The 25,220-nt window shown below is 40.5% G+C and overlaps 1 protein-coding gene across 1 annotated transcript; it reads left to right on the top strand.

Moving 5' to 3' along the window:
- The first annotated feature begins 87 nt into the window (after positions 1 to 87).
- Positions 88 to 16,465, top strand: cds2 (CDP-diacylglycerol synthase (phosphatidate cytidylyltransferase) 2). The gene is made up of 13 exons (XM_079568297.1): positions 88 to 347; positions 6,210 to 6,352; positions 6,807 to 6,903; positions 8,776 to 8,873; positions 9,345 to 9,484; positions 14,053 to 14,111; positions 14,189 to 14,271; positions 14,353 to 14,440; positions 14,529 to 14,597; positions 14,860 to 15,012; positions 15,090 to 15,209; positions 15,308 to 15,411; positions 16,313 to 16,465. The coding sequence occupies exons 1-13, from the start codon at positions 276 to 278 to the stop codon at positions 16,446 to 16,448; spliced, it is 1,362 nt and encodes a 453-aa protein (XP_079424423.1). The 5' UTR covers positions 88 to 275; the 3' UTR covers positions 16,449 to 16,465.
- The last annotated feature ends 8,755 nt before the right edge of the window (positions 16,466 to 25,220 follow it).

Here is a 25,220-nt window from a genome sequence, read left to right as displayed (position 1 = left end):
AAATCCTTGAATTAGTGGTACTTTTAGATCTGCTCCACCCGGATGTCAAATTTGGATTGTAAACATTTCTTACTTCGAAAACCGGAAGTCGCGTGTCACCGAAGCACCGCCTGCTTGATGCAGTGTTTGCTCTGTTTAGCACAGCGCAAAATATAGCCTAAAAAGAGCAGCACGGCACGGCTAGCAGGAAAGGAGATCCCACTGCCACAAGTCAAGTGCCTGTCTCGGAGTCACAGGCGCTTCGCTGTTGTCGTCGTTAGCCTCGGTTTGCGGACATGACGGAGCTCAGGCACCGAGGAGCCAAAGACGAAGAGGCGACCCTGGAGCAGCAGGCGTCCGAGGACAAGGTACAGTCCACCGCCGAGGCTAATGCTAACAGGCTAGCGACGTCCAAACCCCCCGAAACAAAAGTGCTGTTGTCCGCGTCAAAATCCTAGTTGTACTACAAGGCATCATTGTTGTAACCCATCGGTATCAGTATTTGCAACTGCCATTTTACGTGGTTGTGTAATCATGCCCTTTTTGAGGGATCGTTACAAATTATCCGCCAGACTCCAAGCGTTTAGGCGGTGATTGGTCGATGTGGTTTAGGGCTTCCTGGGTGTGTTTCCGATTGAAAACAAGGCACGACACGTTAATATTTTCAAAAATACCACTTGAACGAACGCCATATGTGTTTCGATAACCAAGCCGAAGTCAAGTTAAGCTCTTAAGATATTGGGAGATGCCACCAAACTTTATAAACAGATGATGTATTTTCACATTAGGCCGATAGACTGTAAATTGTTGCTTTTGACGGGCGAGTTTGGACTACAACGCTGGTCTATCGCACTGTAAACACGTCGTCATGTTAAAGAAATAAAATAATTCTTCACATGATCATGTCACAATATGGCCTCAAGCTTAATTCAGGTTTAGCTTCGTGTTAGCACTATTAAATGCGTGTTTGGCTCCACCATAATGATGACCCTCTTAGTGTTATTACATTACGTTACAGCAATTAGTCTGAGCCCAGGGAGGGGGGGCGATGATGACGGATGCTGATGACCGCGGGGAAGAGGGATTTATGTAGGACGAAAGGACGAGCAGAAAGATGGTTGGGGGAGAAAAGCACTTAAACTGGGAGAGCCGACAATTGTCCATCAAACCCTATGACACAGAAGTTTATTAACAGGATCAGGCCAAGAAAAGGTTATTAAGAGTCATCCTCAGCATCCATGGGGTCACCAAGCAGAAAGGTCTTGATTTATAATAATAATGTGTGCTGTGGTGTTGTGGAATAATAATCATGGGAGTTTTTGAATGTTCCTGAACTTCAAATGTTAAAAGCCAGAATGTGAAACCTTTTTAAGGTCACGCAGCAATTATTATTAGTCTGGGAGAATGATTTGATTCAAGCTGTCACATCTATTAATCCAGTGGTTCCCAAAGGGTGTGTGTGGTGGGGCGAGTGTGGGTGTGCCGTGGGATTTTGTGAAAACCGTACCTACATTATTATTGCAATTACAGAAAAACGTACTATATGACTATTTTGTATGCCTGGCCTACTCAATTAGGGGCCGGCCCGCCAAACAATTAAATCTGGCCCACTACTCATTTTAAAATATAGGCTATGTTTTTGCACCGCTTTGCGTAGCAGTGTCCCTGCGGCATCGCTACCATCATATCCTGGCTCGGGCTCAAATGAAAACATGGCTCTAAAACGGTGTAAGACGGTAAACTAAGAAAACATGAGGCTTGTCGTTGAACTTTGTGTTTTGGGAGTTTTGCTCGGATTATCCCATGCAGAAACAGAACTCTTCCTGTCTTCATCGTTGTAAAGGTGACCAGCGACTCCAAGGTAGGGGACGCCAGTTGTGGATGTTTGTAAAGCGGACGATGAAGCTGAGGGTGCGCGAGTTTTGGAAAACTGCACTTCATTTTTGCTTCCTCTCTCCCCTGACTTCATTCGATAAGTCTTTTTGGGAAATGTATAGAGCGCAGAGACGCTGTTTGCGAAGTTAAAGCAACAGGCCACCATTTTTCCATACTGAGATGTGTTCTTACCTGAGCTTAGACGGGTTGATACGTACCTGTCTGGTCTTTGGGCAGTCACGCAAAAAGATCAAAGATGATTTTAGCATTTGGCCTCTCCCAATGTATTCCTATAGCTCCAAACGGGGTGAAGTTGGAAGTGACCACGCTCTTCCACGGGCACGCACACAGACCAGACAGGTACGCGTCAACTCGTCTAAGCTCAGATAAGAACATATCTCAGTATGGAAAAACGGTGACATGTTCCTTTAATGGGTAAAAGAGAGAGGCTGAATATGTGTATGAGTGCGCCATCTCCTAGGAGCGCTTAATTCACTGAGTTTTTTTATGATGGGCGAGGTCTGGACAGAACAGGTGCTTGCAGGTGCTTGGTCAGCCCTGATATGTTTTTGCCCTGGCTTAATCCTGGTTTAGTTATAATTTGTAGTTCAGGACAATGGTCAGTGCAGCTTCCTTGCATTGACAGTTCTTTGTGCTTAATTTCTGCTGAGTTGTCTTTACCTCGTTTATTTATTCGTACATTTGTGTGACCTGCCTGGTATAAATGGGTGTGTTGCTGCTTTGATGAAGTTTTAAAATCATTTTTGAAATATTTTGTTTAGAAATAATATACTGTAGTTTTCTTTGTCACATTTTATTTGGCATTAATTAATTAGACTGTGTGTGAATCAAGAATTTCATTAGTTTTGTTATTTGCGGTGTCACTTATTGCGTTACTGTTTCTCTCATTCTAACCATAAAACTAACAATAGCACATGTCCCCAGTTAAATGTCCAGGAAATGGGCAGCCATGCACAGAAATATGTCAATTTCAGTAAATGGATCACATTGATGCAAAAGTTCTAGCTTGCAATATCACCGCCATACAGTTTGTTAGGCTCCATTCCCTCTAAATGTATTTTTTTGGCTTGACTAAGTCTTGAAGTAAAGATAGCCCCTGACTGCTAATTGGTTACTTGTTGTATTTAGAATATTGCGTCGCCGCTGGCTCAGAGGCAAAGCACCGGAGCCAGGGCTGTTTTTTATGGAAAGGGCCTATTTTTAACCTCATCCTGAATGACGGCCTTTGGTCTCCATAGAAACCAGCAGCAGAGAGAGAGAGAGAGAGAGAGAGAGAGAGAGGGGAGGGAGCGAGGTCTGACAGCTGTTTGGAGCATACTGCACTGTTTGTACACAAATAGATAAAGAAAGTGTTATAAATGAGCGCTGAAAGCTTTTTTGTTGACATTGAACGTCTTTTCATTGCGCTCAATCTGTTTACCTCAAACAATAACTTGGTGTCCATCAATTTCGGCAGCGTTGCGTTACAATTTTCAATATTTCACATACAAAAATGAAAGCCGTGTATTCATTTATTCAAACTCGAGCTTCACTGTAAACAACTCATAGAGCAAACGTATTTTATTATTTTATTGTCACCTTCTGCGATGTCAAAAGATACATACTGACCAACTGCAGTAGCGAAAGCAGGTACTGAAAACAAAAAAATCTCTAGAGACTTAGACCTAGTGTCATTAAAGGTGCATTATGCAACTTTGTGTGTGGAAAAGACATTTCTATTTGTGTGCATTTGACCTTTCAGTGACCCAACGGCTTTTATTTGACTTATATTTTCCATCACAGTTCCCTCTATGAGGCTCCAGGATCAATTGTTTTTAGTGTTTCTGGTTGGTTTTCACTTCTGACGGACGCTCCCACTAGAAAACCTACCAAACAGTTCATCCTTGAGCATTGTAGAAAAGTTGAGGCGCCATGATAACCACCCATGCACATTGCACACAGAAATATCAAGTTTTTATTTCAGCATTAAAGTTGCATAATGCGCCTTTAAAGTACCAGTAACAGAAAAAGTGTAACAGTACCATCCCTAAGATAAATTCAGTTTGTGTTTATTTAGATTAGGTGTGGTCACTGTGGTCTGAAATGAGCAATAATAAAGTAGTGATAACAGCATTGAATTTTAGCTTCTATTCTGAGCTCAGTTTGTTCTGCTCAGTTTATACAAAACGTTTACCTATTGTGTCAAAGAAGGTTTAAAAAATCAGAACAACTCAGGTCTACTGTGCCACCTAATATTTGCAATAACATTAGCTTGGTGTTGGATTGTGCAGTCCTGTTTTGGACCTTGTGTGTGTCGAGCGCCTCCTGTTCAATCATGTGTCGAGTGTGAACTTGAGGCGAGGTCTCATTTGTCCTAATTTGGTCACTGGTCTCAGAGCGGACACTGAGGCGGGCAGCGCGAGGTGAGGAGAGAGCGGCGCTTTCACTAACAAGGCGCCGGTGTTTGTTTGATGACATCCAGCTTTGATTATTACAGTTGCCATGGCGAGGGAGACTTTTTTTTCTTCTTCGGGGTCAGGAGTAAACAGATGGTTTGGAGAAGGCGACAATATGGGCTGGGATGATTTTGGCAGAGTTTAGTCACCCACGCACAGGCTACTGCTGAGGATTTTAAAGCAGTACTAAGTAACTCTTGCCCCTAGAAGCCATAAGCGCCACTGCAGGTGTCGTGGCATGTTGTGATTTTTCTCATTTCGATTGTCCGTGAGAGTAAATACAACGCTGACAGAAAAGACAAAGGGAGAGAGGGATACTGTACATCCAATTATACAATGGGGTGGGGTTGCTTGATTATTATTTTAGTCATAATGGAAATCACGATTCAATATTATATTATTCAAATGATTATTTGTTGCCTTTAAAAAAAAGTATTTCTTTTATTTATTTATCAAAAAACTATGCTGATATGTTCTGTTTTCTGAACAGTCATTAAAGTACAAATGATTTCAAGTACGCCTTGATTAAGGAGAGGTCTCTGTTTCACACCTGCCCCCTGCTGGCCAGCCCTCACACCTGCACAAGTAAACTGAGCAGCGCGGCCTGATGACATCATCACACAGCACTGTTTGTCTTTATGGCAAAAGCATGAGCCATAGCACGTGAAATGCGAAGTGCGAAAATAATCCCGGCGGCCTAAAATAACGCAAGTCTGCTTTGCAAAAAAACATTTTAAAGAAAATAAATTATAATCTTTTTTTTTGCGATTATGCTAATTTTGTAATTGTTTAGTGTAGTAATTGAAATCGTATTCCAATTTTGATTAATTGCACAGCCCTACAATGGGGTACATACTGTTTAAGTGGCGCCAGCCCGCCGTTAGCTTTTCCCGTTTGCCTGCGTCTTCTTCGTGATTTTTTTAGTGTGTATTGATGACTCCAACCCGGAGGCAGCGAAGTTGCAATTGTGGTTTTCTGGCCAGAGACACCAAGGGGAGATGAAAGACCCCTCAATAACACTTGTATTACCCCCAGAGGGACTACGGAAAGTATTATTAAGGTAAACAAGTTACTTACTGCTTTACTACTACTACTGCTTTAAGACCACTAGAAAAATGGCCTAACAAAATCAGATTTTGCATGGTTGGTTCTTAGCAAGGTTCCAAGTAGAACTTCAATATGCAACCAGGAGAAAAAAGTGTTTTATTGAAAATAACCATTAAACTGAAATACGCTGTTTTGCAGCTGATCAAAATATCCGTGTCCATGGCAAGAAGCCACAATACATCGGAACATCACTAAAGTCTTCCATCTGATTGAGATTGACAAATTTTTTTTGCAAACTCAAGCCAAAAACAAACAATGGATTGGACTTTTAAATGTGTAAATGTTCAGTTTTAGGTAAACATTTCTCAATTTATTTCAGTTTTAGTCTTGTTTTGGTCCTTATGTGGTGTTTTCTTTTGACACAATTTGCTTAAAGGAGTTACTTACGATTTGCCTTTATTTATAATGGCATGTTGTGTTGCAAGGGTTGAGCAAAATATTGTTATCGTGATATTGCACAGTTGCAAGTTTCTTCAATATCGTGCAGCCCTACTTCCAATGCCTAGTGCTGGTGTTTTTATGTTTATGTCATTCAAGGTTTACGTTTTCGCTTTTGTGTCATTTTTTTGTATTTTTTTTTTTCTTTAATTGAGTTTTATTTTACACAAAAACATGCATAAGAAACAGAGCTAAACGGCAAGACGACAGCCAGAGTCATTTTAAAGTGCTCTTGAAAGAATTTCCATTGCATCCGTTCGGTCAATGATATTTCCATTCCTGTCCGGCGTACCGCGACATACATAAACAAATCACAGTTTCTGTTCTAAGTTCATGTGTTGATGTTTTCCGCAGGGCTCGGACAGTGAGCTGAAGGCAGAGAAGGATGGCGTGTCTGACACCGAGTCCAAGCCAGATACGGGGGTCCCAGAGGTGCCCGTTTCTGCTGATGACACCCCTGAGGTCCTCAACAAGGCCCTGTCCGGTCTCTCATCCAGGTTCTGTATTTCAGGCTTGTCCTTCCATCTGTGCCTCTGTTTAATGCAAATTCAACTAGTATTAGACCGGTCTGTCTGCTCTTACCTCCACTCATCGCGTCTCTTCTCTCTCTCTCAGTCCTTCGCGTTTAGTATTTATCCAAATCCATGCGCTCTCAGCTCTGATGTGAGATCAACTACGGCACTAAAAAGCTGTTTATGTGCTGTGTGATATGCAGAGCTTTAGAGAGACCCCAGAGATAGAGCTGGGCTGCGTTTAAACGTCCATTACGGCTTGATTTTCAATTTCCCTCAAAGCTAAAAATAGAAGACTGCAGTGTGTATAAGCTATATTTGTAGCGATCACAAACCATAATTAACACTGATACGGGTGCAGGCCAATAGTTGAACATCTCCCTGTGCCGCCGAATACTGCTCATGTCACTGTATTGACTTTGTTGTTTGATGGCCTCAGGTGGAAGAACTGGTGGGTGAGAGGGATCCTGACACTCGCCATGATCTCCTTCTTCTTCCTCATCATTTACCTGGGGCCCATCGTGCTCATGATGATCGTGAGTATCAGCCACAGTGTGCTGCTGTTCATACAGAGGCAGTGTTTGCAGCTCAGACAAATGGAGACTGTCAGTGCATTTGGCCCCGGGGACTGTGTCATGTGTCAACAGTTAAAATGGCCGCGTCAACCACGTTTTAATTGATTTATACTGTGGAGCTGTAATCATGGGTGAACCCTCTTTGATAAAGTGTTTCTTGTCGTCACGTCTTACTAACAAAAACACCATGAAGTAGGGCTGTGCAATTAATCGAAATTCGATTCGATTTCGATTACAACAGCAAACGATTACAAAATTAGCATAATCGCAAAAAATCAATTATAATTTTTTTTTCAATTTTTTTTTATTTAATTTTTTTTCAATTTTTTTTTTTCAATTTTTTTCCCCTTTTTTTTCAATTTTTAATTTTGGGATTTTTGTCACTTTTTTGCTGGATTTTTGTCACTTTTTTGCTGGATTTTTGTCATTTTTTTGATGGATTTTTGTCATTTTTGATAGATTTTTTTAAAGGCAACAAATAATCGTTTGAATAATCGTGATTTCAATTATGACAAAAATAATCGTGATTATTATTTTTTCAATAATCGAGCAGCCCTACCATGAAGTCAAGTTGAATTTAGTGAAGAGTTTGGCTTTCTGGTGACAAACAAAGTTGCTCTCTTTCTACAAGATTTGTTTAAAAGAACTAAGAACGTCCCGTGCTGCTGATTAAAATTTTCAGGGGTATTATTTTTGGCCATAATATATCTGCACTTTCTGTTCATCAGGTAAAGGACTGTTGATGAAAACTACCAGCACATTATGCAGTTTTATAAATGTGTACTGGCCTTAGCCATCCGGAAACTCCGGTCAATTATAATTTCCCTACATGTACGTCTGGGCTTGATCTCAGTGGCTGCGTTACATCGTTGACGTTCAACCTACCATTCAGCGAGCGGGGGAGGCGGGGGTTGTAGGTGACGTCAAGCATTAGCGCCGATTTGCGGGTTGTAGTTTGGCAATGGCGGCGGATACGAAAGTAATGGAAGCTCTTCAATCCGTCCTGGCTCGGCTCCCAAATATCCAGAAATTAAAATTGAAGGAATGTCCCCAAGAGTTATGAAGAGCTCGCTCGGGCGCATTACATACTTCACGACCAAACGCTAGCGAAAATCAGATCCAATCGTTTCAAGGAGTTCACCCCTCCCACCTGATAACGGAGCTCAATTGAGAAAGTCCAGACCCTTATACGAAACGAAGTAAGGGTATGGTTAAACCAGGCAAGGTAAAGTAGGGCTGTACATACAGTACCGGTGAAAAGTTTGGAAACACTTTTTATGTGTCGACTTTTCTTTATTTTCAACACTATTCACATTGTTTGACTCTCATTAAAGGCTTTACATGGATGAACACATGAAGTTATGCAGGAAACAAAAAAAGGTGAAATAACCGACCGATATGGGATTTTTTAATGCCGCTGCCGTTTTATAACAAACTAACAAAGCAAACCAGTTTTCATTGTGGTGTTTCTCTGTTCCCCTGAGGCCGGGGCAGTTATGGGAGGATTTGTTTTAAAGCCCTGACTTTGCTGCCAAAAATGGGAAGTCTCTTTCACGTTTGATCCCGGAGATATCGACTTTTATTGGCGCTTAATTGGTCAATTAACCGATTAACTGATTAATCATGAACATTCCTGGTCCTGTGAAGTGAAAACCATTTCTGGCGACGACATCGTGAAGATCATTGAGAAAACATAATTCCATATGTGTTAATTCATAAATGAACGCCGTCAGTGAGAATCTACAATGGAAATAGTCTTGGAATAAAAGAAAAAGTGTTTCTCTCACATTGCAATGAAGAAACTGCAGGTGACTCTGGTCTTCTGTGCCTCAGGTTCTCATTGTCCAGATCAAGTGCTTCCAAGAGATCATCACCATCGGCTACAGCGTGTACCACTCGTACCACCTGCCCTGGTTCAGGACCCTCAGCTGGTACGGCCACAACGCGCCTTTCAGACCTTCAAATTAAACGATTTTGGTTCTTTTTTTATCATTGGTTATACGTCAAACGAGGGTCTTACGCTCTTCATGTTTTACTTTGTTGCAGACTCCCTGAGGTTTGTTCTACATTTTACTAGATCTAGACTCTAGACTTGACCTAATCTGCGAGAAATTGATTTGTTTTTAGCCGTAGCTTCGGTTAGCGTAGCTTCTATTTCAGCTGAAAAACCTGGCAAAAATCCAACATCGAGACTGAAATTGGAAAATCAGAATAAATGTCATGAAAAAGTCAAAGTGGTTTTCAACTTTTTCTCTTTTTAGTTCAGTGGTTCGCAATCATTTCCCACCACAAAATATATTGTACAACGGTGTCTGCCGGGTTTTCCAGCGAGCGTAGTGAACCTGTTTTTGTCGCACGATATTAAAAACATGCCTGTTCTTGCCGATCTCTCTGCCCTTCAGGTACTTCTTATTGTGTGTGAACTACTTCTTCTACGGTGAGACGGTGACTGACTACTTCTTTACGCTGGTCCAACGAGAGGAGCCCCTGCGGATACTCAGCAAATACCACCGATTCATATCCTTCGCCCTCTACCTCACGGGTAAAGAGAAAACTTTGTCTGCAAACACTGCTGCTCTTTTTAAGACCTAATTAGCTGTGTAAAACCATATTTTTTATTTATTTTATGTTTTATTTTTGAAAGTCTCTCGTCACGCATTCATATAGCAGCTTTACAGAGTAGAAGAAATGAAAAGGCAGTAATAATGTAATGTCGAAGACTGACTGTCTTAAATCAACAAAGGAAGCAATAACAAGTCATCCTTGTAACAGTAAAAACCCTTAAAGGGACTATACGGAGTTTAAAAATGTTAAAATTAAGTATTTTCCTCCCCCTACATTTTCCATGAACCCAGACCTGTTCACCACATCTGCCTCTAAAATCCTGCACTGTCGCTCAAAAAGTTCCTAATTCGGGTCCGAATTGCCGTCATGCACAAGCTTAATATAGAAAGTGCAGTTACAAGTATGACCTGAGGTGGCAGCAGTGAGTATAAAATGGCCAACTTGCATCTAGCCCCTTTAAAAGAATTGAATGATTTGTGCCAAGCGCTGGATACCGTTACATTTTTTTTCAATACCCATACTTAGTTTACCTGAATGATTATTTTTTCAATACCTTGACTAAAATATTAGTCATATCAAACCATAAAAAAGAACACAAATTTTAATGTATTCCATAAAAGACAATTTCTATTAAATTGGTATCATTTGTTTGAGCTGAAACAAACAAGTCCGATTTGTCGTCCGGACGATTCTCAGGCAGATATTTGTTTTCTTACAATATCGATATCGGCTGATTAAAAGGCTGATATCTCCAAAACCAAAAGTGACAGCGACTTCCCGTCTTTTACAATTGGATGGAGCTCAGTCAGAGCTTTAAAATGAGCCTCCCACAACTTTCTAAGCCCTAGGGGGGCGGAGAAACATTGCAGTGAAAATCGGTCACAAGTTTGTCACCTGTTTTATATATTTTATGTTGCAGACTTTTCCTTATAATAACGGAATCAGAAGAGATGTAGACTTACCGTTTTTTGTTTTGGAATCTGCTGATTTCTATCAAGCTTCCTCTCAATACCAACTAAACATGAATGTTAACACAAACATAAATAAGCCCTATGCCCCTCATACCCCCTGCTGTCACAGATCAACACTGACATGTTTAGAAGCTTCATACACAGGATATAGACCAGACATTTTTAAACATTTGGCCAAAAAAATATCAGCGGTGCATCTCTGTCTAAGAAAAGCCCACATCAGGTGACCTCTATTAGATATATTTCTATATATTTCTCTGATTTACCTTTTACTATAATAAAAAATGTTTCACTATAGACTCTTTGATAAATTGCCCATGCCTTTGTATTGGTATCGACCCCGAAAATCCATATCAGTCCGGCCCTGGTTTAGTACTCCAAGCATTTCAATTTGACTGGCTGCAGTCTGCATAAACCCCGAATAAGAGAGATATTAAGAGATATTAAGAAATTCGCTCTGAATAATAAAGTGACATTCAAGAGCGTTCTGCGTTTGAGTGACACGTTACAAATAATACAAGAGAGATTGGATCAAAGGAAGCGATGATATAACTCGATGGTTAGTATGCTGTCTGTACTGTCAGTTCTGTACAATTATTATGACAGAGAGAGTCCATGATGTGCCGTCCTGGTTTTATCGGGTTTGCGGACATGAATGACGCATCACAGCTGTAGCAGACAAAGAGTCCAATTCATCACTGTGTTTAGTTGATTGCGCGCTTTATTGTGTGTGGTTGATTCGAGCTAAGAGCTTCACATTGTGGATTATTTACTTCAGATCAAAAAAAATGTTTTAAATCTGGAGAATGAAGCCTACCCTGTTTATTCCTAATTAAATGTTTTATGTCAAAAGCTCCTTCATCTGGCTTTGTAAATGCACCATAATTAAAGTTTTAGCCAATGCACAAAACTGAATCTGAACAAAGACCAAACTGGGGCTAAACCAGACTGAGAAATCCCAGAAATAATTACCATTAAGACATGAACTAAATGTGTGCTGTAACAGAACAATCCTGTGCAGTGTCTCCACTGGGACTTGCACCTCAGTTTGAGAAGCAGCGACCTACTTTATGTGAGATTTATAAAGACGTCTCGAAGCGTTTTATGCCTTGAATGGTCAGGGAGGATGGGGAAATTCCAGAGGTTATTGCAGCTTTTTATAGACACAAAGGGAAGCTGATAGTGTATCATCTTAGGTCAAGCACATATCCTGTCTGAATTCAGAAACTCAATATTAAGGCCGCACCTGTTTGGAAAAACATCAAATTGAGATGTAATAAAATGTCATATATATTGCTGGGTGTTTTATACCAGTACTTTAACAATACTTGTTTTTTGATACCAGTACCTGAACAATCTGAACAAACTTTTTTCTAGAGGTCGCCCAATGTATATATGGTGGATATTTTACAGTATGGTCTATCGGCCGATTTAATGCCGATAAAAGACCGATTTCTTCGGAATCAAAAGTGATAGATTTCTGGGGTTTTGTTTTGGAAAGAGCTCAGTCAGAGCTTCCTCAGGCTCAGGGGAACTGAGAAAGTTTGTACAACTTGGATCGTATTAAATTTCTTATTATCAGAACCATAAGAGATCGAGACTTACCGTTTTTTGTTTTGGAATCTGTTGATTTTTGTCTTTCAAAAGAGCTCCCTCTGTATATCTACTAAACATGAATGACCTGAATAAATCAGTCCAATGCCTCTGATACAGCGCCCCCTGCTGTCACAGTTCAACACCGATACATTTTACAGGATTATAGACAAGACATTTGGAAAAATATTGGCTGTGCATATCAGCATGGGCCTTAGAAAACCCCACATCGATCGACCTCTATTTATTTCAATACCTTCGATACAACTTGTCATCTTGAACCAAAAAACTGAGCAACAATGTTGATTGTGAACCATAAAAGACTTTCTCTTTAATTTGGTATCATTTATTTGAGGACAAAACAACCAAGTCACTTCCCTTAGTGCTGACCCTGGACAGGCATCAAAAGATATAATATTTTTTCAGTTCCTGCTTTCGATACTCATATTTTTTTCTATACCATACTGGTATCGTTTAATGGTATCCAGCCCTAGTGCTGCAGCTCAAATAGATTCAGCTAGTACTAATATATAGCTTATATTGCTTTGTTTCATCTGGAAGTGAGGACAACAAAGTTATGTCGTGTCCACATTTAAACAATAAAAACATCTTTCTAATTTGAGGTTTCCTGTTGCCTCGGTGGTATTCAGTCTGTTGGCTTCTCGTGCTTCTCGCTGGTGCCAAACAGGATGTGGTGACAACTGAAGTTTTCACAGCCTGCTCTCTCTGCCAGTCTGTGATGTAAAGCCACTGAGTTTTTCTGTGTGTTTTAGTTTTTACTACCGGTAATACTTTAGTTGCCTGATTATTAACAATGTATTTGTTGGCAAAATCGAAAGAGTTCAGGCAAGGTGCAGAAGTTAAACCTGATCCGTCTCTTGAGAGGGTTTATAAGGGCCGCCTGCACAGGTGAGAACAGCAATAACCACCTGTGTGCAGCCGAGTGACAAGGGATGAACAAAGCTTTTGCTCTTTTACATGAGGTGACTTCAAGATCTTTGGTTTATCGATGCATCTCTAAACTCTTTATTCATATTTATTTCGTTGTATTGCAGTGGATTACAATCTCTTAACTAGTCTATTGGTTTGGTATTATTCTGATTTGTCAAATTCTCAAAAGGTGACTGGTCCAAACTCTAACTAGTGCATGTCTCTGTTAGCTCTGTCATACAGGAGTTGTTAATCCTCGATGAAGGTTCTTGAGTCATCGTCTGTACTCTGTAGTTGAAGTGTAGAACGTTTCGGCTCTACTGCTGCTTTGTCAGCAACACTAAAGTTTCCAGCTCAGATCGTGGACTAGATGAAGACCACTGGGAGGGGTTTAGCTTGGTTAAGTCCCTCCCCTCTACTTAGTTCTAAATCTCAACGACCCTACTCTATCACTGCTAATTACCTGCTTATTGATCTGTCCTGGGCTGAGTTTCAGCCTCATTAGCATAACAGAGGCCTGGGGCACAGGAGGCTGCTGTACATGGGACAGATGGAGCAGAAGGCAAAAGCTCACTTGATCTTGATTTTCAGCATGAATACAGACCAAAACAAAAATTGCGTCTTTCTTTCAAACCAATGTTTTTCTTTAGCTAAAATGTTAGCCTCACACACACTCAAAGGAGTGGTTGGTGGCTTTGAGATGGAGGTGGACAACTGACTGAGGGCTGTTAGAGCTATTAGTGCAAAACAAGGGCTCTATTGGAAACACCGACCAGGGAGAAATGTTGATACGAGTGGAATCATAATGACATAAAGTGCTATTATTCTAGTGTACCGTTGGAGTTAATCAGCCTCACAGATTGATGCTGAGTCACTAACTTCCACATTTTCTTTGTTTTTAAAATGATTGATCCTAGAGTTATCAAGTAAAAATAATCAGCTATAATCAGGTTCTAAAATCAGCTAATTTGATTTGTTAAAAAAAGAGGTTTGTTTAACTTTTGCCACAAGCTGCTCAAATAATGAATATCCATGTCTTGTGTCTCGGCAGGCTTCTGCATGTTCGTGCTCAGTCTGGTGAAGAAGCACTACCGCCTGCAGTTCTACATGGTAACTTTGCACGACGGCATTGAAGAACAAAAGATGTGACTGGAGTGTTGTTTTCAATCTTTTTCTCGTGTCCGCAGTTTGGCTGGACCCACGTGACTCTGCTGATTGTGGTCACTCAGTCTCACCTCATCATCCACAACCTGTTTGAGGGCATGATCTGGTGCGTCACAAAAACACTTCTTAAAAATATAACTATATGATGAAATAATAACCTATGAAATGTTTTTTTTTTGTTACGAAGGTTTATTGTCCCGATCTCCAGTGTGATCTGCAACGACATTATGGCCTACATGTTTGGCTTCTTCTTCGGTCGCACTCCACTCATCAAGGTCCGTTTCTAAGTATCGATGTTGTTGTGCGGATGATCTTTAAAAAATTCCATTCGTGTAAAATTGTTGTTCATTCTGTTTCCTGCAGCTCTCTCCGAAGAAGACGTGGGAAGGTTTCATCGGAGGATTGTTCTCCACCATTGTGTTCTGTGCTTTGGTAAGACAGGTTTATAGTCTCTGTTTTGTAGAGCACAAAGTTACATGTTGCATAGGATTATACTTTAAAGACAAGACATCAATGAAATATTCATTAGTAAATTAAATAAAAAAGCTCTCCAGTTTGGTCGACGAAATTAACACTATTTGTGCCGCCATACATATGAAATACAATAATCAGCACCTTGCACAACATCTCTGGAGTTTCTGACGGCATGATTGAAGCTCCTCTGAGGATGATGAATGTGATTTCTCCTTTGCAGCTGGCCTATGTGATGGCGGGTTACCGTTACTTTGTGTGTCCCGTGGAGTTCAACAACGACCTGAACAGTTTCCAGGTCGACTGCGAGCCCTCGGAGCTGTTCCAGCTACAGGACTACGCTCTGCCCTCCGTCCTGCAGTCCGTCACCGGATGGGTAAGTATTGTTCAAATCTCTGCAAAGGAAAAAAAAAAATCCTATCCTTTATTCAACTCTATGTCACGTCTCCACAGAGCACAGTGAGGCTCTACCCGTTCCAGATTCACAGCATCGCCCTCTCGTCCTTCGCCTCCATCGTGGGACCTTTCGGAGGCTTCTTTGCCAGCGGCTTCAAGAGGGCCTTCAAAATCAAGGTGCAGTTTCATAGTCCATCTCTCTGCATTAATTCAAACATACATGCATAGATCTACTTTGTTAAACTCATTTGTTACGTCCTCCTTCTGTGCATCAGGACTTTGCCAACACTATCCCAGGACATGGAGGCATCATGGACCGCTTCGACTGCCAGTATCTCATGGCAACCTTTGTCAATGTTTACATCGCCAGCTTCATCAGGTACGACTTAGTTTAATCATAATTTAAACCTTAAACCTATCTTTATTTGTATTAGGTTGTTTTGCTTAAATAGCTTATAGAGTTCGGGATAGTCCACAGTTACCATGGAGATCTGCCATCTTTGCAGCTGTTAGCTTACATTTCCATAGACTAACATTAGCTAAAAACAGTATAAAAAGTGGAGAAAAAAGCTGTGGAACAACTCCTTTTAATGTGAACAATAACTCCAGTATTTTAACTTTTAAAATCTCCATTAATTTACATCTGCTGCTAATTCCATAATGCTTAGCGATATGACGTCACATTCCCGAACTCTATTAGAATAATATAATATGAAGGCAGTGTCTATTGAACCGTCCGCCAAACTCGTTGCTATTCTCCTTATGATAATGCTTAAAAACACGTCCAGTAACTGAGTGTTCAAACCACAACTACGGTGGCGCATCGGTTAGTGCTCGTGGTTCACAGCTGGAAGGTCCTGGGTTCGATTCCCACCTGGACGGGGCCTTTCTGTGTGGAGTTTGCATGTTCTCCTCGTGTCTGTCTATTCCCTACCACTAAAAACATGTACAATACACCAGGATGAATGATGTGTGAGTGTAAATGAATGGTGGTGGTCCCCACAGATGTGTGTAGTCTGCCCCAAGGGAAACTGTGGCGACATATTTTGCCTCAGCTTTAATTTTTACAAATTATCAGTTGTGCACAAATCATTGAAATAGTTTAGATTAGCCGTAAAATAACTTGCCAATGTAATAGATGATTAATAAAGAGATTGTAAAATTGCCAATGGGCAGTAAATTTCCGTAAAATTCATGCAGTGGTTTATTTTGCCTATTCCTTTTCTAGAAATGTATTCTCTGTGTTCGCCCAGAATATTAAACCTTCTGCCTTTGTCCAGGGGCCCCAATCCGACCAAAGTGATCCAGCAGCTCATGGCCCTCCGCACGGATCAGCAGCTGCACATCTTCAACGCTCTCAAAGCCCATCTGATCGAGAAGGGTCTACTGCCAGCTCTGGAGGAGCTCATTGCGTAAAAAAATAAAATAAATAACCCACACATAAGAACCTCTCTCCTGCCACACTGCCCTGCCCCTCCAGTCCACAACCACAGGGGGGCGCCCACGCAAACCGAGGCGGCGGAGCTACACAGCCAGTGGGGTCGTAACATTTCATTAGTATCCGTTATGTGAACTCTTCCACCAGTGTTGTTTGTTTGTATGATTTTGACTGTACTTTGACACATTTCCATTTAATAAGTTGCCGTTTTTGTTTTTGTTTTTTGCAAACACTGAATATAAGGGACACCTGGTCTCTTGGTACACTGCAGAAAAAAAATAGTTATATGGAAATAAGTAGTTTTGAATGGATTTACTCACTTCTCACTTTATTGGTCTCTTGCTTTTTTTATTTTTTTTTTGCTTTTTTTTTTTTTTACATGTATTTCCAACTGAAACTAATTTATCTACCAAATGCAACATGGAAGCACTGCAGTTATGTTTTAGCAGTGTATTTATAAGCTGCTGTTGACGTTTGCATTAGCCGCGTTAGCATTAGCCCCGTTAGCATTAGCGAATGTGTAGCGATTAGCCTTTTTATTTATTATGCAATCCTGACTGTACTTTAAAGCATGACCCAATATGGCAAAATGCCTTTCGACAGTAATTTCCCCTGTCGCGCAGATATTTCTATAGTTCTGGCTCATTTACACCTGTCCCAAACATGTCCCAACTTCCGCCACTCGCCCTTGTTTGAGGCGAGCTGCGCATACGAAAAGTGTCATAACACGTGTTCTGGGGATGTGGAATCGGGCCCACCTCTGTTTTTGGAAGTAAATATTAATTCATTTTACTCATACACTTAGTATTTTAAAAACTTGGAGGAACTCATGAGAATAAGGCAATAATGCTGGAAGTGTCATTTAATATAAATACATATATTTTTACTAAAATGGCATGTTTTCTAGTCACGAGTTTCCCACGGCACATAAGCTTCCACCCTGTTTTTAATTAACCTTAACCTTTAATTTTTTTCTAGTAGTATGATGGGGAAATTATTGATCATGTACAACGGGGTCTCCTCTGTGGCCTGGATTTTTGTTGAAGGAACTAGATAAAATACCCTTTTAAAGTTATAAAATAATCAAGGCTCATGAAGTGAGTAAATCTACCGTCAAAACTACACGTATTTTTACCTCTTTCGTTGCAGTGTAATAATGGCTTGTGTTTTATTTTGTATCGTTTATTTGCTTCGTTTTTTTGTTTTCCAAGCACTGCGCTGCTGTGCGCCGCCAAACGTTACCTTTTACGTTACAAAGATGTGATTGTTTATATTTATACATAGATGGTTTTATATTGGCTATAATTATATCTTAAATGTGTTGCGTGTTTTCCCGTGTCTTGTACGTCAATGTTTCCATGATGTTTTTTCCACGTTTGTGCATTCACTTCTGTTGCCATTTCGCAGACGGACAAATGACTTCGTAATCTTTGTCGTCCAGCTTAGTTACACATTTCAGCCTGATGGAAGCCACTTGTTACGCAAATGTTGTGGATCATGTTTTTTGTACCAACTTTGAAACTGTCCCCACTTTATGTCCAAATGTGAAATGTTGCTTTATTTATTTATTTCCCGCTTCCCGTATAATATAATTTCAACACAGAATACGTCACTGCCAGACAGACAAATGACAATCACAGGTAGTCACTGTAAAATCCTCTTCATTTAACATTTGCATGAGCTCAAGACAAAATAATTTAAATCATAAGCATTTTAAGCAATACTAAGTAACCTTTTCGTAGTCCCTCTGGGTGTAATACAAGTGTTAATGGGATGATTGGAGGGTCTTTCATCTCCCCCTGGTGTCTCTGGCCAGAAAACCACACTTGCAACTTGACTGCCATCGAACCGGAGCCACCAATACACACTAATGGAATCACGAAGAAGAAGCGAACAGGCTAACGGGCAAAGCTAACTGCGGGCTAGCGCCACTCAAACAGTATTTACAGCCAAGTTTGACTGAAAAAAATAATCTCCATTGTGTAATTGGATGTGCAATATCCCTCTCTCCCTTTGTTTTTTCTGTCAGCGTAGTATTTACTCTCACAGGCAATTAATAAGTTAAAAAATCGCAACTTGCTACGACACCTGCAGTGACGCTTAAGATCCTCTAGCGGCAAGAGTTACTTAGTACTGCTTTAAGATGTTTATCATCAGGTTACAGGAGTTTTCTCACAGACAAAAGTAGTTAATCTGCACTTGGTTGTTTTAGTGTTGAAGACGTCGGGAACACTTAATAGTAACTGCATCTTATTTAGCCTTAATAAATTAAAGTGCTGCCAAGACGTCTCACTTCAAAATGGTTCATGACGAGCACAAATGATCTTTAGCGGCAGGTGTGATTTATAAAAAGCTAAAAGGGAGCGGTTTATTTCAGGTGACTCAAATCGAAAAGCTTTTGTTATATTTTATGCTAATATTACTAATTTACAAACATCTACTGTATATAATGAGCAGATAGCAGGTAAGTGTAATGAGGTGCAAAAAGAAAAATGTTTGAATCGCACCTGGTTTACTGATTTACTGACAATCTGGAGACTGTATTTAGAAATGTGGCCTAGTTTCATTAAAACATGCAGCTTTCAATCAAAAACACATCCCAATTAATTTTAAAGGGATGCAAGTTTGCTATTTTATACTCACTACTGCCACCTCAGGTCATACGCGTAACTGCAGCTTCTATATTAAGCTCGTGCACGACGGCACTTCAGACCCAAATTAATACCTTTCTGAGAGACAGTGCAGGATTTTAGAGGCAGTTGTGGTGAACAGGTCTGGGCTCATTCTACACATTAAGACATGGCTGGAACATGTTGGGGGAGGAAAATGCTTTTTTTACACTCCGTATAGTCCCTTTAAAGTACAGGCTGTTTACAATGTTGTGACGTCATTTGAACGCTACCTTAGAAAATCGTCCAAACTTTCCTAAAATGAAGATTAGAGGAACTTACTAATTTGGTATATTCAGCCTTCTCATAAACGGTCATTAGTTGCTGATGAAGCGAGAGGCAAAACGTCGCCAACACTAAATCAACCCCAGTGCAGATGATGGCTTATAAACGTTCCTCTACGAACGGTTCTCAACGTTTAGTTCAAATGATTGTGATGACATTTCCCAAGTGACTTTTTTTTTTTCATTTTGCGATTGTTACTGAGAAAATATTAACTGCTTTGACCAAAAGAGTTCTTGCCATGGTTCCTGCTGCAGTATATTGTTACATTTCTAAATCCGTTTGAGTTGAAGCTTTGAGCTCAGTCGTCCTTGATGTTATGTTCAGAAAAAGGCTGGGATCCACTGACTTGAGTCCTCTTTTTGTCTGTACATACTTGTCCAGTGTTTCATTTTGACATTTAATACACAGACCAAGTACTACATTGATGGCCATCTGTTGTTATTATTAATCGATATCTGGTTGTATTATTATGAGTTACACAAAAGCCAGATGAGTGTCAGTGTTGAGTTAGACAATGTCTTTGTTTTGACACAGTTCTCTTCAGAACAAATGTGCATACACTTTATACTAATATGGCAAACAGCCTGATTTGTGTTGAGATGTTGATTTCTATGAGGACCACCATTACATTCTTCAAATTATGCCATTTAAAATACAATAATAGAAAGCTGTAGGCCGGAGGCAAAGCAGATCCGTGACGGTGAAACTTGATAATGCGCCCTCTGCTGGTGCGAGCTGATCCACCGCGTTATTGACATATTTTATGTTTTACAGTTATATTGTTAGGGTTAGAGTTAGGAAATGGGTTTGGTTATGGTTGTTGGGATTAGGGTTAAGTTAGGGTCGTTGAAATTAGTTTTAGGTTAGGGTCAATAGGGTTAGGATCATTAGGGTTAGATTAGGGTTGTTAGGGTTAGATTAGGGTCGTTAGGGTTGTTAGGGTTAGGTTAGGGTTAGGGTTAGGTTAGGATCGTTAGGGTTAGGTTAGGGTCGTTAGGGTTAGGGTTGTTAGGGTTAGGTTAGGGTCGTTAGGGTTAGGGTTGTTAGGGTTAGGTTAGGATCGTTGGGGTTAGATTAGGGTCGTTAGGGTTAGGTTAGGGTCGTTAGGGTTAGGTTAGGGTCGTTAGGGTTGTTAGGGTTAGGTTAGGATCGTTGGGGTTAGATTAGGGTCGTTAGGGTTAGGTTAGGGTCGTTAGGGTTAGATTAGGGTCGTTAGGGTTGTTAGGGTTAGGTTAGGATCGTTAGGGTTAGATTAGGGTCGTTAGGGTTAGATTAGGGTCGTTAGGGTCGTTAGGGTTGTTAGGGTCGTTAGGGTTGTTAGGGTCGTTAGGGTTGTTAGGGTTAGGTTAGGGTTGTTAGGGTTAGGGTTAGGTTAGGATCGTTAGGGTTAGATTAGGGTCGTTAGGGTTGTTAGGGTTAGGTTAGGATCGTTAGGGTTAGATTAGGGTCGTTAGGGTTGTTAGGGTTAGGTTAGGATCGTTAGGGTTAGATTAGGGTCGTTAGGGTTGTTAGGGTTAGGTTAGGGTTAGGGTTAGGTTAGGGTTAGGGTTAGGTTAGGGTCGTTAGGGTTAGGGTTGTTAGGGTTAGGTTAGGGTCGTTAGGGTTAGATTAGTGTCGTTAGGGTTAGGTTAGGGTCGTTAGGGTTAGGGTTGTTAGGGTTAGGTTAGGATCGTTGGGGTTAGATTAGTGTCGTTAGGGTTAGGTTAGGGTCGTTAGGGTTAGATTAGGGTCGTTAGGGTTGTTAGGGTTAGGTTAGGATCGTTAGGGTTAGATTAGGGTCGTTAGGGTTAGATTAGGGTTGTTAGGGTCGTTAGGGTTGTTAGGGTTAGGTTAGGATCGTTGGGGTTAGATTAGGGTTGTTAGGGTTAGGTTAGGGTTGTTAGGTTTAGGGTTAGGTTAGGATCGTTAGGGTTAGATTAGGGTTGTTAGGGTTAGGTTAGGATCGTTGGGGTTAGATTAGGGTCGTTAGGGTTAGGTTAGGGTCGTTAGGGTTAGATTAGGGTTGTTAGGGTTAGGTTAGGATCGTTAGGGTTAGATTAGAGTCGTTAGGGTTAGATTAGGGTCGTTAGGGTTGTTAGGGTCGTTAGGGTTGTTAGGGTCGTTAGGGTTGTTAGGGTTAGGTTAGGGTTGTTAGGGTTAGGGTTAGGTTAGGATCGTTAGGGTTAGATTAGGGTTGTTAGGGTTAGGTTAGGGTTGTTAGGGTTAGGGTTAGGTTTGGATCGTTAGGGTTAGATTAGGGTTGTTAGGGTTAGGTTAGGGTTGTTAGGGTTAGGTTAGGGTTGTTAGGGTTAAATTAGGGTTAGATTAGGGTTGTTAGGGTTAGATTAGGGTTGTTAGGGTTAGATTAGGGTTGTTAGGGTTAGGTTAGGGTTGTTAGGGTTAAGTTAGGGTTGTTAGGATTTGAGATAAGGGTAAGTTTAGGGCCATTAGGGTTAGGATCGTTAGGGTTATATTAGGGTTAGGTTCGGGCTGTTAGGATTTGGGTTCGGGTCTTTGGGATTATGGTTAGATTAGTGTCTTTTGTTAAGAAAATTAACAAGCAATTCATATGCCATTAGAAGTTATGTTATCTTTATCAATCAACAGAAGCATCTAGTTACACTTTCCAAATTTGTTCATTGGAATTTGTGTTATTATTATTTTTTTACAAAAAACTTGAACAACAAAAAAACAACCTTCCTAAAAGCTGATCGGTCCAGATCCGCTTTTCCAGCAGCGCCATCACGGTGGATCTGCTTCGCCTCTGGTTCTGCACTTTTCTCATACTCTAAAAAAACTGCACTTGCCCGTGAAGAACATTGGATTTGGTGGTTCTGATTGAAAGACTTGATGGGTTTACTTTGGGGTGTAAATTTACAATAGATTTCAGCCCCTACTTTAATACAGCAATATAGAAAACCTTAGGAGCTCTTCGCTTCTTTGATAGACGTAACATCAGTAAATCAGTATCAGGACAATAGAGCTCAGCTTATTTAGTTTTTCAGATTCAAATCCTCCAAAAAATAGCTATATTTTTAATTAGTGGATTTGAAAGAACAAAACTTGGATTCAGTATTTTTCTGACATGGATAAAGTATGTTTGGTTCAATTTCATCGTCGTGCTAATAACTTCATTGTGTTAAAATGGGTCGAGCACTGAAGTGTAGAACGTAACCCTAACCCCAAACCTAACCTAAAAATAATATTAATTTCAACTTTTACTTATAAAAACTTTAAAAAATAATTTACGGTTAGGCCATTTCTTAGCGTATTTAATGGCAAATTACAGTATTTCTTTGCAGCCTTCAGTCGATTTCGGCATTGATCATAAATCTATCAAAAAATGATCTAGAATAGGGTTTGGCAATGGCCTAGATGATCCATGTTATTAGATGGTCACAACAGTTTGGAGCAGCAGACAGGAGCGGGAATAACTTGAGCAGGTGTAACGGCCTTCGCAGTAGCATAGTGGTTCTCAACCTTTTTTTTTCCAGTCGTCCCCGTTCAACAATCGCTATTCAACCTACAAAGAAAATACAAGGCGGTGAAACTAAACACAGTCTCATTAAAATCCCGTTTTGGATGATCGCAATTAGCAAACTAGATGGAGCAGCGTCACTTCAACAGTGCAAAGAAAGAAAAGTCACAGGCTGAAGATCATGGTTCATCTCAGTGCTTAAAAAAAGGCTTCAAAGATCATTTATGAGAGTTTAACACTTGATTTAGGCGGGTACAAAGCTGCACTGTGTTCTTTCTGTTCTTAGAATCCGTGAAATTGCGATGACTGCACACATTTCTGCTTTCTAATGTTCCTTGAAACCAAAAAAGACCACTTTGATTAATCTACAAAACATGCTGCAAACCCTCTTTCAGTCATTTAAGCAATATGTAAGTGTACTGTGAGCTATAAAGTCTTCGTTCAATACAAATCGCTAATCTAATCGCAATTGCAACTGATCCCCTAAATTGTGCAGCCCTTCGTCAAACCCGGATCTTAAGAAGTTAACAAGCCTGTTATTTTTCCTTCTGTCTCAAAACCTTCCCCACTATTTCAAAAGTAGCATACATTACATTATCGTCAGTGTAAGCCTATTCATATGACTCCTGTCTGCTCTTCCAAACTGCATCAAGTTATGACTGAAAGTGTATCCACCTGTTCATAAACCGCAGATATTGTACATTTATACAGAGGCTGGGTGTATTTTTAGTTAGGGACTTGTATAATGTACTTTGTTGTTGTCATATAGCACAGAGTATTGCAGTATTTCCTGTTCTGGTGTCGTCATTCAGGAAGTCTGCACAGTTATGCGAGGAGTGGCGTCTGCCAACTGTAGAGTCGCTTTTGAAATTTGCCCCACAGTATTTCTTAAGTTGGTTTCATTGCTTTTGGTCATGAAGCTGTTTACTGCCAATGTTTATGTATCATGGTACCATTTTACAACGTGGCGGCTCTTCTGGATGAGTGTTTACTGCAAAGTTTCAAGGCAGGGTGTGATGTTTTTCATCAGTGAACAGCCACAGCACGGGAACATGTAGAAACATCTAAAGCTGTAAAGTAAAAAAATATATAAATATATATTGTTTTGGTCATAATTGTTTTATGTATATGGTTTATCCAAAGCTTATTCGACATTAATTTGTGGGAAAATACAGTATTTTACTAACCTGGCTAACACCATGCTGCTGTGTGCGCTCGAATTATTTCGAACTGCACAACAGCCTGGGGACCATGGCCAAATCTCCGGTGGATTTGGGAACCAATCACAGAGCGAGGAGGGACGGCAAGACGATGACGCGCTATTCGATATATGGAAGCTTGTAGTTTATTTACGGATAATTTAAAAAAAAGTTTATTTACGGATCCAACATGACAGCAGCAGACACGATGGTATTTTTTGATCAAGCTTTAGACCTTGTTCTAAATAATTTAGCTCAAAAGTTTACAGCGGGTACGTCATACGTCATCTCATACGATGATATGATTGGCTGGGGCTACGTGCAGACGCATGAGACTTTTTTTTTTTTTTTTCGTATCGCCCAATAAACGACTATGGACGATCGTAAACCACACCTCTCCTACGAGAAAATGAATTGGTGGTCCCCAGACTAAATATCACTTGTGATTTTAGTCTGGTGTTAGCCAGGCTAGTATTTTACATGATATATGACAAATTATATCCATCCTCAGATTATGTTTGTCCTGACAGTATCCCAGTTGAGAACCACTGGTTTAGAGCAGGGGTTCCCTAACCCTTTTGGCTGGGACCCCAAAACTTGACATGCAAACAACTTCATTGTATAAAGTTGTTGCCTCTTGTGCTACTTTAGAGCAGAAAAACATTTCAACATCAAGTTAATATGTATTTAAACTGTTTGTTTTGAATAACCGAATGGTTTTCACAAATTATAGGCTGTTTTACACTCAAATATACTAAAAAACACGGGACGGGACCAGGCCCACCTTAATGTACCCATAGACCCGGGGCTTAAACAGAATTTTAGACCCCCACCCTCGCTCCGCGCAAGCCCTAACCCTAACCCTAAATCCCACAAAAGCCCTAACCCTGCTACTCCTACATGTATCCCTCTGGGCCAAGTCGGGCGGGGCTACTCCAGGTGCACACATAGAAGCGCAGTGCAATCCTTGCATACGGTTAGTCATGCCGCAAAGTTGACATGAAAATCAACTAAAGCGGCTCTGGATGAGACCAAGGCCTTGCGACCCCTCGAGGGGTCCCGAACCCCAGTTTGGGAACCACTGGTTTACAGAGTATAGAATAACTTGAAAGTAATCTCAATTTGCCTTTAAAATGACTC

Source organism: Gobius niger, assembly GCF_951799975.1.
Source record: "Gobius niger genome assembly, chromosome: 1".
Taxonomy (NCBI): domain Eukaryota; kingdom Metazoa; phylum Chordata; class Actinopteri; order Gobiiformes; family Gobiidae; genus Gobius; species Gobius niger.
This window is presented reverse-complemented; position numbering and strand designations above follow the sequence as displayed.

Bases quoted from the DNA above. Each gene is read 5' to 3' on its own strand.
- cds2 (XM_079568297.1), top strand. From the start codon at position 276: ATGACGGAGCTCAGGCACCGAGGAGCCAAAGACGAAGAGGCGACCCTG. The intron at 14,441-14,528 runs GTCCGTTTCTAA...TGTTTCCTGCAG, and splicing joins GTCGCACTCCACTCATCAAG to CTCTCTCCGAAGAAGACGTG. The intron at 15,412-16,312 runs GTACGACTTAGT...GCCTTTGTCCAG, and splicing joins TACATCGCCAGCTTCATCAG to GGGCCCCAATCCGACCAAAG.